At 41.3% G+C, this 17,984-nt stretch overlaps 1 protein-coding gene across 1 annotated transcript in view; it reads right to left on the bottom strand.

Moving 5' to 3' along the window:
* The window catches only part of BICC1 (BicC family RNA binding protein 1), a 284,059-nt gene that overhangs the window by 39,278 nt on the left and 226,797 nt on the right, over positions 1 to 17,984 (bottom strand). Inside the window, exons 7-15 of the mRNA XM_029059879.2 lie at positions 17,129 to 17,182; positions 16,174 to 16,368; positions 14,229 to 14,480; positions 12,180 to 12,311; positions 10,543 to 10,729; positions 6,666 to 6,824; positions 5,147 to 5,343; positions 4,857 to 4,989; positions 909 to 1,065 (exon numbers count right to left, since the gene is read on the bottom strand). Coding sequence (XP_028915712.1) covers positions 909 to 1,065; positions 4,857 to 4,989; positions 5,147 to 5,343; positions 6,666 to 6,824; positions 10,543 to 10,729; positions 12,180 to 12,311; positions 14,229 to 14,480; positions 16,174 to 16,368; positions 17,129 to 17,182 — 1,466 coding nt within the window. The remainder of the gene's footprint in view (positions 1 to 908; positions 1,066 to 4,856; positions 4,990 to 5,146; positions 5,344 to 6,665; positions 6,825 to 10,542; positions 10,730 to 12,179; positions 12,312 to 14,228; positions 14,481 to 16,173; positions 16,369 to 17,128; positions 17,183 to 17,984) is intronic.

Below are 17,984 nucleotides of genomic sequence, written 5' to 3'. Positions count from 1 at the left end.
AAAGTACAGTTTCTAGGCCTCAGTATGAAGTAAGCATGATTTAAACATGAGCCAAGGAAATATTGTGGATATTAGATAGAAAACAGGAATGTAAACAAGAAAGTCCAAAATATGGGGGCGGGGTCAGAAAGCTTCAGGATTCATTAAGAACCATTCCTTAACACAAAAGACTTAATTCAACATGATGATCCAGGAGAGAAAGGAAAACTGTGACAAAACAACCAGTTACAAAAATTCAAATCACATTACATAATTTCACTTGCAACACTGAATATTTAGGATGATTAATGTTTGAAAAAAGAGCTAAAGCCTCATAGTGGATTAGAGGAATTTTTTAAAAATGAGTCACCAGGGATTAGAGATTAAAACTGGGGAAAAAGAACCATCAGCAAAAACAAAACTCTGCAAGAACAGATAGGCCTAAATAATTGCTATATCCTAGAGAAAGTTAGAAAAAGGAACCCCTACTGCATTTGAGTTTACTACCAATAAAAACAATCCCTGAAAACTTGAAACTTTTATTTTTTAACGATTCAAAGGCACTTCGTTCACTTTTAGTGGAAGTGGGAATTAGTTCTTCGCCTCTTCAATCTGGTAGGTACCATCCTTGCAATCACTCGGGAACATCTAGGGCACTCCCGATCAATTAGGACTGTCTCCAATGTCCCCAAATTATTGGGAAGGGTCTTAAATGGGAGGTGGGCTCCAAAGACTGGAAAAATACTGAGAAATCCTGCATTGTGGGACAGGATTAAACGTTACTCCACAAATACCCTTTACATGTAGATAATGCTCTCCCTCTGGATGTTTGCTTGGCACTGAGTTAGATTTGCTCCATGTGGATTTGACAGATAGATCAAATTCAACCTATTAGAAATCTAAGAGAGTACTTATATCCAGATACATACTGTAAATGAGAGTTTTTGGTGCCTTGCAATAATTCCACTGTTTGCCTCTTAGAACAGGAGACCTTGGAAGAGCTCATCATCTGCTTGAGCTCACTGGCACTGGCTGAATGGGAGGGGCTCCGAGGCATGCCCACTTCTACAAAAGCGTCATTACAACCTATAAGCCAGATGGAAAGAAGACAGTTGGTTAATGTTACATGGTAGAGCTACAAAAATATTAACGAAAAAGCCACCCTTACAAACCCAAAATGGAAGTCGAACAAAGATTCTGATCAGGACCAATCACTTATCAATCAATCAATCATATTTAAGGAGAAGCTTACTGTATGCAGGGTACTGTATTAACAGCTTGGGAGAGTACGATATAACAGAGTTGGTAGTCACCTTCCCTGCCCACAACAAGCTCATAGTCCAGAGGTGGAGCCAGGCATTAATACTCCTCCTTCTTTCAAAGGCTTATTGAAGGCACATTCCTTCCAAGAGGCCTTCCCTGACTAAGCCCCCCCTTTCCTCTTTTCCCATTCCCTTTTTTCTTCCCCACTCCCAGTCCCACAGCACTTATGTATATATCTGTCATTTACTTATTTATATTAATGTCTGTCTGCCCTCCTCTAGACTATAAGCCTATTGTGGGCAGGGAATGTGTCTGTTTCTTGTTGTATTGTACTCTCACAGATGCTTAGTTCAGTGCTCTGCACACAGCAAGCACTCAAAAAATATGATTGAATGAATGTAAATGAATTGAAGATGTAATAAATTATATATAACAAATAAATTATGAATATAACAAATTACAGACATAAAAAATAAATTATGGATAGGACATCACCTTTCCTCCATCACTCTGTGATTACACGTTTGGAGCTGGCACATTTATTAGCCAAGGAATTCTATAAACAACATTACCACTGGCAACACAGAAAAACAGAGTCAAGCAGATCAACTCTCTACTCTTTTTAAACAATATCTGTTAAAGGCTTCCTATGAGCCAGGCACTGTACTGAGCAGGGGAGATAGATAAAAGATATTTGGGTTAGGCTCACATATATTAGGGCTCTCAGTCTTAATCCCCATTTTACCAGTGAGGTAACTGAGGCACAATGAACTTAAGTGATTAGCCCAAGGTCTCACAGCAGACAAGTGGCGGAGCCATGGTTAGAACCCAGGTCCTTCTGACTCTCAGGTCTTTGGTCTATCCACTAGGCCACGTTCCTTCTCATCTTATCTATCCCAGAATTAAAAACAGGGTTTGACACAAAGTAAATGCTTAAGAAATAACAAAATTAGTATTAGTATCTTGTACTTACCTCAGAGCTTAGTACAGTGTCTGGCACATAGTAAGCACTTAACAAATACCATTAAAAAAAATCCAAAACAAAACAAAAAAACCAGAACTAGTAATAATCATGGTATGTGTTAAGTGCTTACTATGGGCCGGGCACTGTATTAAGCACTGGGTAGATACAAGTAAATCAGGCTGGACACAGTCCCTGTCCCACGTGGGGCTCACAGTATCAATCCCCATTTTACAGAAGAAGTAACTGAAGCCCAATGAAGTGACTCACCCAAGGTCACAAAGCAAATAAGTGGTGAAGCCGGGATTAAAACCCATGACCTTCCAGTCCCGTACTCTATCCACTATGTCATAACTCTGGCACAGCCCTGCTTTATTCCAATGGAGATGGGGAAAGACTAAGGCGACACCTTCCATTCCGATACAAAGGAGATCGGATGCCATCCATCTCCACTGGGAACAGACTAAGAGGTCAAAGGTTTACACTGTAGCTGGAGAGAAATCAAGAAAAGGGAAGAAATTCCTGCTAGGGAAATTGCTATTTGGTTTGGAACCCTATGGATGTCTCTTAAAGGGATCAATGTTCATCCAGGAAGCTTTCCCTAATTTCTTAACCCCTGCATCACCTATGCACTTAAGTCCATATCCCCTAAATACTTGGATACTCACTCCACCCTGATCTCCACAGCATTTACGAACATATCCTGATATTCATTCATTCAAATCGTACTTATTGAGCGCTTACTCCATGCAGAGCACTGTACTAAGCGCTTGGAATGTACAATTCGGCTACAGACAGTGACAATCCCTGCCCAACAATGGGCTCACAGTCTAAAAGGGGGAGACAGACAGCAAATGAAACAAGTTGTCAGGCATCAATACCATCAAAATAGATAAATAGAATCATAGATATGTACACATCGATAATAAATAATATATATAAATATACATAGGTGTTGTGGGGAGGGGAAGGGAGTAGAGCAGAGGGAGGGAGTAGGGGGCATGGGGAGGAGAGGAGGAGCAGAGGGAAAGGGAGGGCTTCGTCTGGGAAGGCCTCCTGTAGGAGGTGAGCTCTCAGTAGGGCTTTGAAGAGGGGAAGAGAATTGGCGGATGTGAAGAGGGAGGGCATTCCAGGTCAGTGGTATTCTGTTGCTTCCCTTACCTGCATTTTACTTTAATGTCGGTCCCCTTCACTAGTAGTATAGTGCTCTGCACACAGTAAGCACTCAGGAAATACGATGGGATGAATGAATGAATAAATAATAAGCTCCTAGGGGCAGAGATCTTGTTCATTTATTCTTTTGAACTCTTCAATCAATTACTTAATGGTATTTGAGTGCTTACCGTGTGCTGAGACCTGTACTAAGTGCTTGGAAGAGTACATAGACACATTCCATGCCCACAGGGAGCCTACAGTCTAGAGGGGGAGACAGACATTAATATAAATAAATACAACACGCGTAATGTACTTAAGTGCTGTGAGGTTGAGGGGGGGTAAATATCAAGTGCTTAAAGCTATTCCAAGTGCTTAATACAATGTTTTGCACATACTTAGTATGCAGTAAATGCCATTGATTGATTCATGTGCTCTGCCTTAAGGCAGGGGTATGGTCAAGCAACCCCTCAAAATACCTTTAATCCTTGGATTCTAGGAGTTTGGGCTTTTCAGATTGCTAATTTGATATCCTTCAGTGAAACCTTTTATTTGGAATTTATATTTTGGTATTTGCTAAGCAGTTACTATGTGCCATGCACTGTACTAAGCCCTGGGGGAAAATACAAGACAATCAAGGTCCCACATGGGGCTCACAGTCTATTAAATTGCATAAAATATTTTTACTAAAAGTTTCTTGGCTGGTATTAAGGCAGCAACATTGTTCTCCCAAGCCGTTAATCCATATTCTATTTTTCAGTTCAACATTTAGGAAGATTTTGTTTGTCTCTATTACTATGGTCAGGATCCATAAAAAACATTTCCAAAACATTGCTGACTATATTCCAGAGTTTCCCTTTTGTTTCTTTCTAAATTTCATGGCTAGGAAAATAGGGAAAATTTACTGACACTTGCAAAAAGTGGTTGGCTTCTTCTCTAATATTCATTTACCCCTTTTTCATTTCATCTGCTCAGTTTTTTCTTGCTTTTCTCAGCTGCTTTGAACACCACCACCCCCACCTTTCTGGGGTGCTCTGAATCCCCTCACTTATCTTCCTCATCCCCCTTTTCTCTGATGATCTGGGTTTTTTTCATTAATGTTTGGGGTAGCACATTCTGATTTGATTTTCTTCCCTAATACCCAAACATTTCTCCTGTTGACAGTACACACTTATTTGACATGTCCGTTCATTCATTCATTCAATCGTATTTACTGAGTGCTTACTGTGTGCAGAGCACTGTACTACGTACTTGGGAGAGTACAATATAACAATAAACAGACAATCCCTGTCCTCAATGAGCTCACAGTCTGGGGGTGGGGCAGACATTAATACACATAAATATATAAATAAGTTACAGATATATACATAAGTGCTGTGGGGCTGGGATAGAAGCTCGCCTGTATTAGTCACGCAGACTATTGCAGTCAAATTAACCTCCAATTATCAGTTACTGCTTATCTTTTCAGTACCTTTTTCATACTAGGATTTTAAAAAATTACCTTCAGGTGTATTCGACTTGGTGGACACTTGTTCAGAATTACTTGTCTGTAGAGAAGGATCACCATGGTTCGCACTCAATACTTTATCTCCAAGAGCTGAGGTTGATAATGTACCGTATTTCAGATTTGGAGGCTGAAACAGTTAAAAAAAATACTCGGTGGAATAATTTTACCCAGATGTTCCCTAATTTACATCCATAAAAGCTTCTATTAGAAGGGGAAAGGTAACTACTAAAAGCTCTACTCATGTACTAGACACAAGTCATGCGACCAAACAAAGTAAAAATTACCTGTACATGTCCATTTAAACAAGAGGAGACTGTTTGGCCTTCTGACTGCAAACCATTGACGTGGACTTCAACAGGAGTTAAACCAGGAGGAGGAGAAGGAGTTGTCTGACTATAATTAGGCACTCCAGATAACAAAATGCTAGTTAATGTGGCCTGGGCAGTAGATGGTATCATAAGGTGTGGTATGGAGGAGAATCCTACAAAACCAATAAATTCACATCAATAAGAAATCAGAGCAAGAACACACCTTCAGGATCAAAACGTTTATGCTGTCTTGAAGCAGAGAAATTGCTAATATATTAATGGTGTACCTCCCAACTTGGGAGATTTACAAATTTAGAAGGCTGCTAGAGTTGAAATAGTTTTATATTTTACTTTTACTTTCAGCTCTGTGGAATAAGTTTTTATTTCATAGAGATTTTAATTTTCAGAAGAAATCCTGGCAAGATCTTCATATTTCAGAATGATCAAAAAGGGTCATGGAGGAAGTAGAAGAGGTCATGGCAGTGGTGAGAAATGAAGGGGATTCAAGCTGGTTTTATATTCAGCTGTGCCACCCATGTCCCCTGTTATTCACCAGATGAGGAGGTTGTACGTGTGGGTAAATGGGATGAGAGAAATTGGGCTAATCCAGGCCCCAAATAGTAGTGATGACAGTGAGAGGCTGATGGGGGCATCAATAATAATAATGTGGGTATTTGTTAAGCGCTTACTATGTGCCCAGCACTGTTCTAAGCACTGATAGATACAGGGTAATCAGGTTGCACCATGTGAGACTCACAGTCTTCATCCCCATTTTACAGAAGAGATAACTGAGGCACCAAGAAGTTGAGTGACTCACCCAAAGTCATACAGCTGACAGGTGGCAGAGCCAGGATTAGAACCCATGACCTCTGACTCCTAAACCCGTGCTCTTTCCACTGAGCCACGCTGCTTCTCTACCGGCACTATGCTAGAATCAATCGCATTTATTGAACTCTTACTGTATGCAGAGCACTGTACTAAGTCCTTGAGAGAGTACAATACAGCAGAGTTGGTAGACATATTCCCCACTCACAAGAAGACTACAGTCTAGAAGGGGAGACAGATGTTAATATAAATGAGTAAATTACAGATATGTGCATAAGTGCTGTGGGGCTGAGAGTGGGGTGACTAAGTAGCATAAAGCAGCGTGGCTTAGTGGCAAGAGCCCGGGCCTGGGAGTCAGAGGGCGTGGGTTCTAATCCCGGCTCCGCCACTTGTCTGCTGTGTGACCTTGGGCAAGCCACTTAAATTCTCTGTGCCTCAGTTATCTCATCTGTAAAATGGTGATAAAGAGTGTGAGCTCCACGTGGGACAATCTGATTACCTTGTATCTACCCCAGTGCTTAGGACAGTGCTTGGCACATAGTAAGTGCTTAACAAGTACTATTTTTTCAGAATATGATTAGAAAATGTGGACAATTTCCCCTTGAACAACGCAACAGAGGCTCATAGTTTCTTCATGTTACTTTTTCAGGTTTCTTCAGGTTTTACTTACCTGTAGCACTTGAGGCATTGGCAAGAGGGGGTGCCCACAACGTGGGGCTGGGAGTGCCAGAACTTGGACTCTGTAAAGGACTGACTGAGCCATTTAGAGCATTCAAGAGTGAGTTTGGAGTTGAGGTGTTTACTGATAAAGTAGTTGGTCCTAAAAGCCCTGTTAATAAGAGAATGGTGCACAAAATCAACATGTCCAATTCAGTAAAGTTTTACTACAAATTTGATGATACTGCTAAATCAGAATGTACAGACTACTGTATATATCTTTCATTATAAAATATGAAACAATTATACAATTTCATATATATATGTCTTTCCAATGTAACCCAACAATAAATCAATAACGCATGCACTACTTTCTTTTCAGCCTGTTTCCTCATCTGTAAAATGGGGATAAAATAACTGTCCTCCCACTTCTTAGACTGTGAGCCTGTGTAGGAGAGAGACTGTGTCTGACTTAATTACTTTACATTCACTCTAGGATTTAGCACAGTGTTGGCACAAAGTAAATGTTTAACAAATCCCATAATTCTTATTCTGTCACAGTAAAGAAGCACCTTGGCCTAGTGGATAGAGCATGGACTTTGGAGTCAGAAGGGCCTGGGTTTGAACCCCAGCTCTGCCACTTGTCTTCTGTGTCATCTTTAGCAAGTCACTTCTCTGGCCTCAGTTACCTCATCTGTAAAATGGGAATTAAGATTGTGAGTCCCATGTGGGACATGGACTGTATCCAACCTGATGAGTTTAAATCTTCCCCAGTGCTTAGAACAGTACCCCTCCACCTGTGCATCCGACCCCATTCCTCGCATCTCATCAAAACACTTGCCTCTTCCTTTCTTCCCTCCCTAACTGCTATCTTCAACTGTTCATTCTCCAGTGAACAGTTCTTCTCCTCCCCACTGCTTTTAAACATGCCCATAACTCCCCATCCTAAAAAAAACCCACCCTTGACCCCACGGCCCCACCTCCCTCCTACCATTCCTCTCCAAGCTCCTTGAGCAAGCTGTCTACACCCACTGGCTCAAGTTCCTCTCCTCCAATTCTCCTTGACCCTTTCCAATCTGGCTTCCATCCCCTTCACTCCAAAGAATCCACTCTCTCAAAGGTCACCAGTGATCTTTTTCTTGCCAAATCCAATGGCCTCTACTCAATCCCTGACCTCTCTGCTGTCTTCGACATTGTCGACCACTCTCTTGTCCTGAAAACATTAACCAAACTTGGCTTCAGTGACACTGTCCTTTCTTGGTTCCCCTCCTATCTCTCTGGCCTCTCATTTTCAGTCTCTATCGCAGGCTCCCCTTCTGCCTCTCATCCCCTTACTGTGCGTGTCCCTCAAGGTTTAGTTTTGGGTCTCCCCCGCTTCTTTTCTCGAACTGTACCCACTCCCTTGGAAAACTCATTCAATCATACAACTTCAACTACCACCTCTATGCTGATGGCATCCAAATCTACATCTCCAGCCCTGATCTCTCTCCCTCTCTGCAATCTCACGTTTCCTTCTGCCTTCAAGACAGCTCTTCTTGGATGTCCTCCCGTCACCTCAAACTTAATATGGCTAAAACTGAACTTCTTATCTTGACATCCAAACTCTGTCCTCACGCTCAATTTCCCATCACTGTTGACAGCACCACCATCCTTCCTAATAATAATAATAATTAATTATAATAACTATGGTATGTGTTAAGAGCTTACTGTGCGCCAGATACTGATCAGAGACAATGGCAGAGACTCAAGGTTTTACTCCACGGAAGAAGGCAATGGTAATAATAATAGTAATGTTGGTATTTGTTAAGCGTTTACTCTGTGCCAAGCACTGTTCTAAGTGCTGGGGTACAGACAGGGTAATCAGGTTGTCCCATGTGAGGCTCACAGTCTGAATCCCCATATTACAGATGAGGTAACTGAGGCACCGAGAAGTTAAATGACTTGCCCAAAGTCACACAGTTGACAGGTGGCGAAGCCGCGATTAGAACCCATGACCTCTGACTCCTAAGCCCGTGTTCTTTCCACTGAGCCACGCTGCTTCTCACTTGGGTATCTCTACCAAGAAAACTCCATGGATACACACACCAGAATAACCTTACGACAAAAAATGGGTCGTTCTGAAGAGGGTGTGTCCATGGAGTCTGTGTGCAATGTACTGTACTAAGCACTTGGAAAAGTATAATAGTATTCCAAGATGTATTCTCTCTCCACCAGGAACTTACCCTCCAATGGGGGAGACAGGCATGAAGGCTTTCTTCCTCCTACTGCTTTTTCTTCCTTAACAGTCTCTTTGGTTCCACCCTGCATTGTGACTGAAACCATTTCGGTCCCCACCTTAATCCACTCCTTTTCTCCCCTCACCCACCTCAGTGAGATCAGTCTAGATAAAAGGATACTTAGAATGCTCGACATAAGGATTTTTCAGAAAAGGGTGGATATATTTCTTTGGCGAAGCTTATCTCTTCTGGTGTTCCATAAGCTCATTTTTGTTCATATTGGTGATTTTCTTTTTTTTAAAATTTTCCACATTTAAATTCATGTAAATTTATGTAAAGTTAATGGTTGTGTTAATGTTATTGAAAAAAACTGAGTTGGAATCTAACTAATCGGTATGTATTTTTCTATCTCCCAGTGTACATTCACTTACAATATCTATACATTTTCTTTCCTATTTTCAGATCCAAAAACATTTGCCACAATTGGTCCCTTCTCCTCAAACCTAGATGAGCACTTCTAGGAAATATTCTGAAAAAACCCTGTAACATATTCTCTTAAGCAATTATAATTTAGGAAAAAGAAACATGTATAAAAAACCTAGGAATAAAAATAAAGGTCAACTAACTCTAAATTAATTCTCCCTGACTATATTCTGACTTGACAGCAGGAATTGTGTCTACTGTTGAACTCTCTCAAGTACTAAAGTACAGTGCTCCTCCAGACTTTAATCTCCTTTTCTAGACTGTAAGCTTCTTGTGGGTAGGAATCTTGTCTATTGACAGTATTGCACTGTATCCTCCCCCCCCATAGCAGTTGTGTATGTATGTACATATTTATTATTCTATTTATTTTATTAATGATATGTATATATCTTTGATTCTATTTATTTATATTGATGCTATTGATGCCTGTCTACTTGTTTTGTTTTGTTGACTGTCTCCCCATTTCTAGACTGTGAGCCCGTTGTTGGGTAGGTATTGTCTCTATTTGTTGCCAAACTGTACTTTCCAAGTGCTTAGTACTGTGCTCTGCACACACTAAGCACTCAATAAATACAACTGAATGAATACTCTCTAAAGCATTTAATGCAGTGCTTTAAACACAGTAAACACTCAATAAATACAGTTGATTGATCCGGACAGAGTAAGTGCTTAACAAATACTATTGATTGAAGGATGGCTAGGGCATGGATAATGGAAACAGTAATAACAATATTGATAATAATGATAATGATAAATGTGGTATTTGTTGTGCACTCATTATGTGCCAAGCACTGTACTAAGCGCTAGGGTAGGTACAAGATAATCAGGTCCCACATGGGACTCATAGACTAAGTGGGAGGAAACCTGTGGATAATTAAAAAACAAAACACATTTAACTCAAATTTTTAACTGTCTTGCCCAACTAGTCTTTTCTATAACTTCTAGCAATAAGCAAAATTGGATTAACTGGAATTTTGTTTACTTTCTTTCTCTGACCATCTTCTGGTGAAAAAGTTAAGAGCTGTCAAACAGCTCCGGAGTTGGGGGCGGGAGGGGTAGGGAGTGTGTGTATGGGAAGGGAGACAAGGGGAAGGAATGAGAAAGAGGATACTTATGGGACCTGCATAATAACAACCCAGAAAACAGGCCCTTGGGTTATTGAAGATTTGCTAGAATTATAAAATCTTATACCTAGTCCAGTTAGTCCAAGTCCCGCCGAAGCTAAGATATCCAAACCTGGACACGACAGGCCAGCAGGGCATGATACTGCAGGGGGATTGGTTGTTATGGCAACTCCACTACTTTCAAGTCCAAGGAGACATTTCCTTGCTTCGTACATATTTAAGGCATTTCGTTCAACGCTTTTCACAATCACAGACTACAAAAACATATGATAAAAAATCAAAACGTGAATAGAACATTACAATAATTTGGAGATAAAAATGAGCACCTCATTTCCACTCAGAGAACATCTTTACTCCCAATTGAAAATGTCTCTTGTGGTAAACGAAGAGTGGATTATTGCTAACGCTTGATATTAAAACATAACATTTTACGATTTTCCATCTCTCTGATTCTTAATAAAGCATGCAGGACATCACTGACCTACAAATTGGTAGCAACAGAGGCCAGAATACATTTAGTCTACTAGTTCATGAAAGTATCACTGACAGTTTATCAACAGATTTGATTTTTCCATCTTTTCAGGCAGGCATCCATTTGATATGAAGAACCACTAAAAATCTAACAACTCACAGATGCCTCTTAAAACTACCACATTCTATTAATTCCCAGTAGACAAGCAGAAGACCCTCTACTATCGTGGAAGAAATGGTTCAGGAAACCATTATGATTTATTTACTATGGCCTCAAATGAAGGCTCACTTTCATATTTTGAAGGCAGAACTCTTTAATATGATGTACATAACCTAAGTATGTGTCTACGTGGGGCAAACATGCTTATTCAAGAAAGTTTTTCAACAGAAATTTCTTTTGAGGTTTGCATTTCTGTGGGATACACCTAACATCTCGCACTATCAGAGACTGACATCCAAACCAGATCAATTAGCCCTCAGTCACCAGCCCATCTCCCAGTGACAGCATGTGGGCCTGGCTGTCAGGCAGCATTTAAAGCTTTTTCGTTCTCACTAGCTGACACTCTTGAAAATGCCAGATTAGTCCCAGAATCCAGAAAGGTTGGTGGCATGTTGAAGAGGTAAGTGAAAGACAACAAACATTCCTGGGTAGCTGCGGTCAATCGCATGAGATCGGGGGTCTATTAAGGGCCCTCTGTACGGCTGTGCGACTTACTAAGCCAAACCTCCCTGCCTGCATGGCCCAATCATAACAAGGAGTAGCAACGGTACGCTATGCTACTGCAGGTACCCCCAAGATGCAGACAGATGCCAGGACATTTTCAGCCCACCATGGGGTATGCCAAGATAGACACAGCTGAAAGGAAAATCGATGGTCTTCTTGAATCCTCCAGAGAGCGATTTAAACAAATCCATACATAGCAAATGCCTGGTTCATAGTAAGCACTTAACAAATACAATAATTCTTAAAACAGAATATGGAATTTTTAGCCATGACAAAGAAAAGAAAAACAGGTAGAGAAAACAAAAGGATTTTACAGGAAACTCAATTGAAAAATACTGAACCTTCCTTAATAAAGCTAATGTTACAGGTAAAATATTATTACCAAAACTTATGATATTAAATCCAAACCTTATGATATTAAATCCAGATACTTTCTAAATGAAATATCTAGGAATGAAATGGGAGAAAAGGGAGTTATATGCACTGTTAAATTCTAACACAAAACCAACCTTGCTTGGTTGCTTTGGCTTAGGCTTAATGCTGATGAAGACATCTAACTGCTCCATCAACTGGGCGATGAACTGTGCTTCTACTTCAATTTCTTCTTTCATATCAAACATCAGCACAAGAGGAAGACAGCCCTAGAAAATTTCAAAACAAAATTTTCCAATGGAACTAGAGTAAACTTCTAAAACCTGAGCAAAACATTGAAAAATATATCTTGTTTAACAGCGATTTTTTTTTACAGGTAAACACAGATAACTACAAATAGGACAAGTTACCAGTTCAAAGCCAACCACCTCACAATATCAGCATTAAAACTCTAGGATCTCACGTGTTAAGTTACCAGTTCAAAGACAACCACCACACAATATCTGCGTTAAACTTCTAGGATCTCATGTGATTGCAGTAACTTCTTGCTATTATATTTTATTTTTGAAAATTAGTTTTTCCATTCTGGCTCATCTTGGAAATGAGTAACAGAAGTATTAGTATTATATTGGGCATTTATTTGGTGCAGTGCACTTTAGTGGGCATTTAAGAAGTACAAATTAAAGGAATGACAAGTTCTCTGCCCACAGGGAGCTTAAACTGAGGTTAAACACTAACAGAGGAGTAAGTAATAAAAATATTTACAAGTGTAGCAGTCAAAATAAACAATGAAATGTACAAACTGAATAAACATACATATAATAGTAATAATAATGGTACTTGTTAAGCATTTACTATGAGCCAAGTCCTGTTCTAAACACTGGGGTAGATACAAATTAATCTGGTTGGACATAGTCCCTGTCCCACATGGGGCTCACACTCTTAACCCCCATTGTACAAATAAGGTAACTGAGGCCCACAGAAGTTAAATGCCTTGCCCAAGGTCGTACAACAGAGTCGGGATTAGAACCTATCCCAGACCCGTGCTCTAACCACTAATCCATGTTGCTTTGCTGAGGATAGGTTTAAGTTAGCTCATCAGTGTTAGAGTTGGGTGATGGGTTTGAATAACGCAGGGTACTGGGAAATGAAGGAGAGGAAACTTGGAGGAACTGAGTTTTTTCAGAGGGCTTTAAATAGTTAGAGAGCTATGGTATGTCCTATTAGGAGAGGGAGGGAGTTACAAGTCAGGGGAAGGATGTGAGCAAGGGCATGGAGGTGGGAGAGTTGAGAGTGTGAAAAAATTAGAAAGTTAGCTTGCGGGAGGACGGGGGGATGAAGAGAGTGAGCTGGGAAACAGGACTTTTCCAAGGCAGCTGAGTGAAATGCACATCCTGTGCGCCCTCAGCCCTCCCACCATGGCTGAGGAACTCTCTGACCATCCCTGGCATGTTCTGTGCACGAACCTCGCTGCCTCCCCAAGAATGGGCACGAGCTCCCCTCCACCCCACCGAGGAGACTTCATCTGTCCTGTTTTCCACCACGCTGGCAGGAAAGAGAACACCACCCACAGCTTGAGGCCTCCTTAAAACTTGGGAAAGGCTAGTGGCTGCAGTAGCTGTTGCCGTGGCTTGGGAAAGCTGCGGACTCTGAATAATGAGGATCCTGAAATTCTTATCCTGCAGCCATGGCTCCCTGCTAATTTGGGTTTCTATTTTGTGTTTTGTGTATTTGACATTGTCTCTTATGTTATTTTCATATTTTATTGTTTCATTTCTCCCAGTATGCCTGTCTCAAGTCCCCTCCCCCACCTTTATTCACAGACATGAGCTTCTGAAGGAACCGGGTTCATGGATAATTCCCATTTGAACACTCTTTCTCAGCACTTAGTACAGTGGCCTGCCCACAATAAGCACTTAATAAATATTATTATTACTACTACTACTGGATGAAGAGAACAAATTGGTAAGGTAGGGAAAGTTGGAGGGATCCTAAAGCTGATCAAGAGGAGTTTCTGTCTGATATGGAAAGACACAGGAAGACAAGAGGTAGTTTTGAGGAAAGGAGAGATTCCAAAGGCTTTAAAATGCCAAAGTCTTTTAGAGGCAAAAGTTCTAAGGAAACTCCAGGTTCTATTCTGGTTAGGTGAAATACATTTTCTGTCACAAACTTTTCTAGATCCTTACCATGAGATATTGTCTAGCAAGACAGACGGACTCTATTGTGCCCTGGAGGTAGACAGTGGATTTCTTTTGTGGGTTATTGGGATCAGGAAAATGGATCTGAGCACCAGTTCTCTGCATGATATGCTTGATGTTACTTCCATTTCGACCCATCATAAAGAGATGATGTTGAGCTGCAATGTCTAGTTGGGTGCTGACAAGAATAGCAGATGCCAGACTCCCAGCGAGATGTTCCAACAGCATGGCAGTTCCTTCCTGGGAAAACGAAAAGGAAAACACAATAACACAAAATAATTAATCCAAGTGTACTCAGGTTTCACTGCAGGAAAGCTATCCCATGTTGTGGCAACATCTATGACATTTTTGACATTTACCAAAAATACAAGCCTCAGTCAAACACAGTAGAAGAAACAATCCCTCATTTATTCATCCCGTCGTATTTACTGAACACTTACCGTCTGCAGACGACCGTACTAAGCGTTTGGAAGAGTACTGAATACAACAGTAAACAGTGCCATTCCCTGCCCACATCGAGCTTACAGTCCAGAGACAGGGAGACATCAATACAAATAAATAAAATTAAAGATATGTACATTGGTGTTGTGGGGCTGGGAAAAGGGAAGAGCAAAGGGAGCAAGTTAGGGCAACGCAGAAGGGAGTGGGAGATGAGGAAAAGTGGGTCTTGGTCTGGGAAGGCCTCTTGGAGGAGATGTGCCTTCAATAAAGCTTTGAAGTGGGGAAAAGTAATTGTCAGATTTGATTAGGGAGGGCATTCCAGGCCAGAGGCAGGAGGTGGGCTAGGGGGTGGTGGCGAGACAGCTGAGATCGAGGCAGAGTGAGAAGGTTAGCACTAGAGGAGCAAATCCATCACACATCTATTAAGGCACCTTACTTGCTGGTTGAAAGAGCATAGCCTAGCTAGTCAGACTAAACAGTGAACGTGTCTACCAACTCCATTGCACTGTACTCTCCCAAGTGCTCAGTAAGGTGCTTTGCACATAGTAAGTGTTCAGCAAGTAACACTGAGGTTGATGATGATGTTGAAGACCCAAATTTTAATCTGGAGAAGCAGCATGGCTTAGTGGAAAGAGCACGGGCTTGGTTTGTGGGTTCTAATCCCCACTCCACCACTTGTCAGCTGTGTGACTTTGGGCATGTCCCTTAATTTCTCTGGGCTTCAGTTACCTCATCTGTAAAATGGGGATTAAGACTGTGAGTCCCACATGGGACAACCTGATTACCTTGCATCTACCCCAACACTTAGAACAGTGCTTGGCACATAGTAAGCACTTAACAAATACCATCATCATTATTATTATTAATAATCCCAGATCTGCTTCTGGCAAACTGTGGGCAAGTCACTTCACTTCTCAGTTTCCACATCTATGAGATGGGGATGAAAAACCCACTTTCCGTCATGAGCACTGTGAGGCTGTGAGGTTATCTGAATAATCTGTATCTACCTCTCACTTAATCAATCAAGCATATTTATTAAGTTCTTATTGTGTGCAGTGAACTGTACTAAGGACTTGGGAGAGTACAACAGAGCAGGTTTGGTAGACACATTCCCTGCCCATGATGAGCTTACAGTGTAGAGGGGATACAGTTTTTAATATAAACATTACAGATATATACGTAACTGCTATGGGGATGAGGGAGGGTTGTAAAAAGGGTATAAATCCAAGTGCAAAGCCAATGCAGAGCAGAGTGGGAGAAGATGGAACGAGAGCTTAGTTGAGGAAGGTCTCTGGAGGAAATGTGCTATTAATAAGGCTGTGAAGGTAGAAAAGAGCGATCATCTGTCGGATATGAAGAGAGAGGGTGTTCCAGGCCAGAGGCAGGATGTGGACAAGAGGTCGGCGGCAGTAAGATAGCAAAGAGCTTGGCACAGAGTAAGTGCTTAATACCAAATGAAAGCTGTCCATTTACAAAATTTGGATTGAATTACCTTCACAGCACTAGTGTTATTCTGCGACCCTCGAACAATGACAGTAGCACCATACATTCGGGATCGCTGTTTGAATGATACTGAGATGTTGTATGTTTGTGATATATGCTGAATAGTGGGAGAATTAGGATCTGGAATTGGTTGGAGAATTCCAGCTATGGGTAGCTCAAACATCAGAACCAAAGGAAGCAGCTCCTACGATGAAATGGAAAAAACCCAAGTACATATTTGAAGCACCACACATTTATATAACTGACTGGTTTACTCAACAGTGAAAAGATTTCTAAATACACTAGAGCCATTCGGGGCAGGCCCATAAGGTAAGCCCTGGATTGGCCTGGAACATAGTGTACCAGATGGACATAGCAGGTATCCAGGACAATTTGATTACTGGTTGTCAGGTTGATTTTGTGTGTGTGTGTGTGTGTGTGTGTGTGTGTGTGTGTGTGTGCATAAACTCAAGAAAGTATTTTGCACTAGAACTCATTTCATCATTAAAAGTCATCAGGCAAACTAGCTCTGAGGTGATACAAGAGTGGTATTGCTTAGGGACACTTTTAACACTGATAATCACAGAAAAATCTATGAACCTGCCTGAAAAATATCTATACCTAAACAGCAATTCAGGCAAACAAAAAGAAGAACTAACACTACCTAGTTGATAGAGCACTATCTTGAAAGTCAGAAGGACCTGGGTTTTGATGCGATCTCTGCCACTTGTCTGCTGGGTGACCTTCACTTCACTTCTCTCTGCCAGTTACCTCATTTGTAAAAGGAGGATTAAGACTATGAGCCCCCTGTGGTACTTGGACTGTGTCCAATCTGATTACCTTGTCTCTACCCCAATGCTTAGTACAGTGCCTGGCACATAGTAAGCGCTTAACAAACACAATAAAAAAGAAGTGTTTTCATACTTAAGGACTTTGCACTGAGTTTTAAGAACTTAGATATTTACCCGAATTCGAACTCTTGCAGATTCTACCCCGGCTGGCTGCCCTGCAATAGACACCTAAAAAAAAAAATTAGAACATACAATAGGTTGTTTATATCAGCTGCTTTCACTTCCTCCCACTAACTCTCTTCTTGACCAACTACAATCGGATTTTAACCCCTTCTCTCCACTGAGACTGCACTCTCTAAGATCAGCAGTGACTTCCTTAGGGCCAAATCAAATGGGTTCTACTCAATCTTAATTCTCCTCTGCCTTTCAACCGCTTTTGACCCTGCGAAAACTCCGTGCACTCCCTTGAAAACAACAGGGTTCTAACTTGACTCTGCAGTGACTTCCTTAAGGCCAAATCAAATGGGTTCTACTCGGTTCTAATCCTCCTCTGCCTTTCAGCTGCTTTTAACCCTGTGAAAATACCCTGCACTCCCTTGAAAACAACAGGGTTCTAACTTGACTCTCTGCCTACCACTCTAACCATGCCTTCTCAACTTCTCTCTCATCCTCTAACTGTGGGTTTCAAACAAGGCTCTGTTCTGAATCCATTACTCTCATTGTTCTACACTCATCCTCTCACATGACTTCAGCTCCCACCTCCATGTAGATGATTCCTAATCAACCTCTCTTGCCCTGACCACTCATTCAACCTGCAATTCCATGTCTCCTCTTGCCTCCACAACACCTCCACTTGGACATCCTGCCAACCTCTCAAACTAAATAGGTCTAGCAGCTCAGTCTAGTGGATAGAGGATGGGCCTGGGAGTCAGAAAGACCTGGGTTCTAGTCCCGGTTCCGCCACTTGTCTGTTGTGTGACCTTGGGGAACTCACTTCACTTCTCTGCCTCAGTTCCCTCTCTGCAAAATG

The sequence above is a fragment of the Ornithorhynchus anatinus genome, chromosome 3 (assembly GCF_004115215.2).
Source record: "Ornithorhynchus anatinus isolate Pmale09 chromosome 3, mOrnAna1.pri.v4, whole genome shotgun sequence".
NCBI classification, from domain to species: Eukaryota; Metazoa; Chordata; class Mammalia; order Monotremata; family Ornithorhynchidae; genus Ornithorhynchus; species Ornithorhynchus anatinus.
The sequence above is the reverse complement of the archived record's forward strand: the minus strand, read 5'-3'. Positions and strand labels throughout refer to the sequence as shown.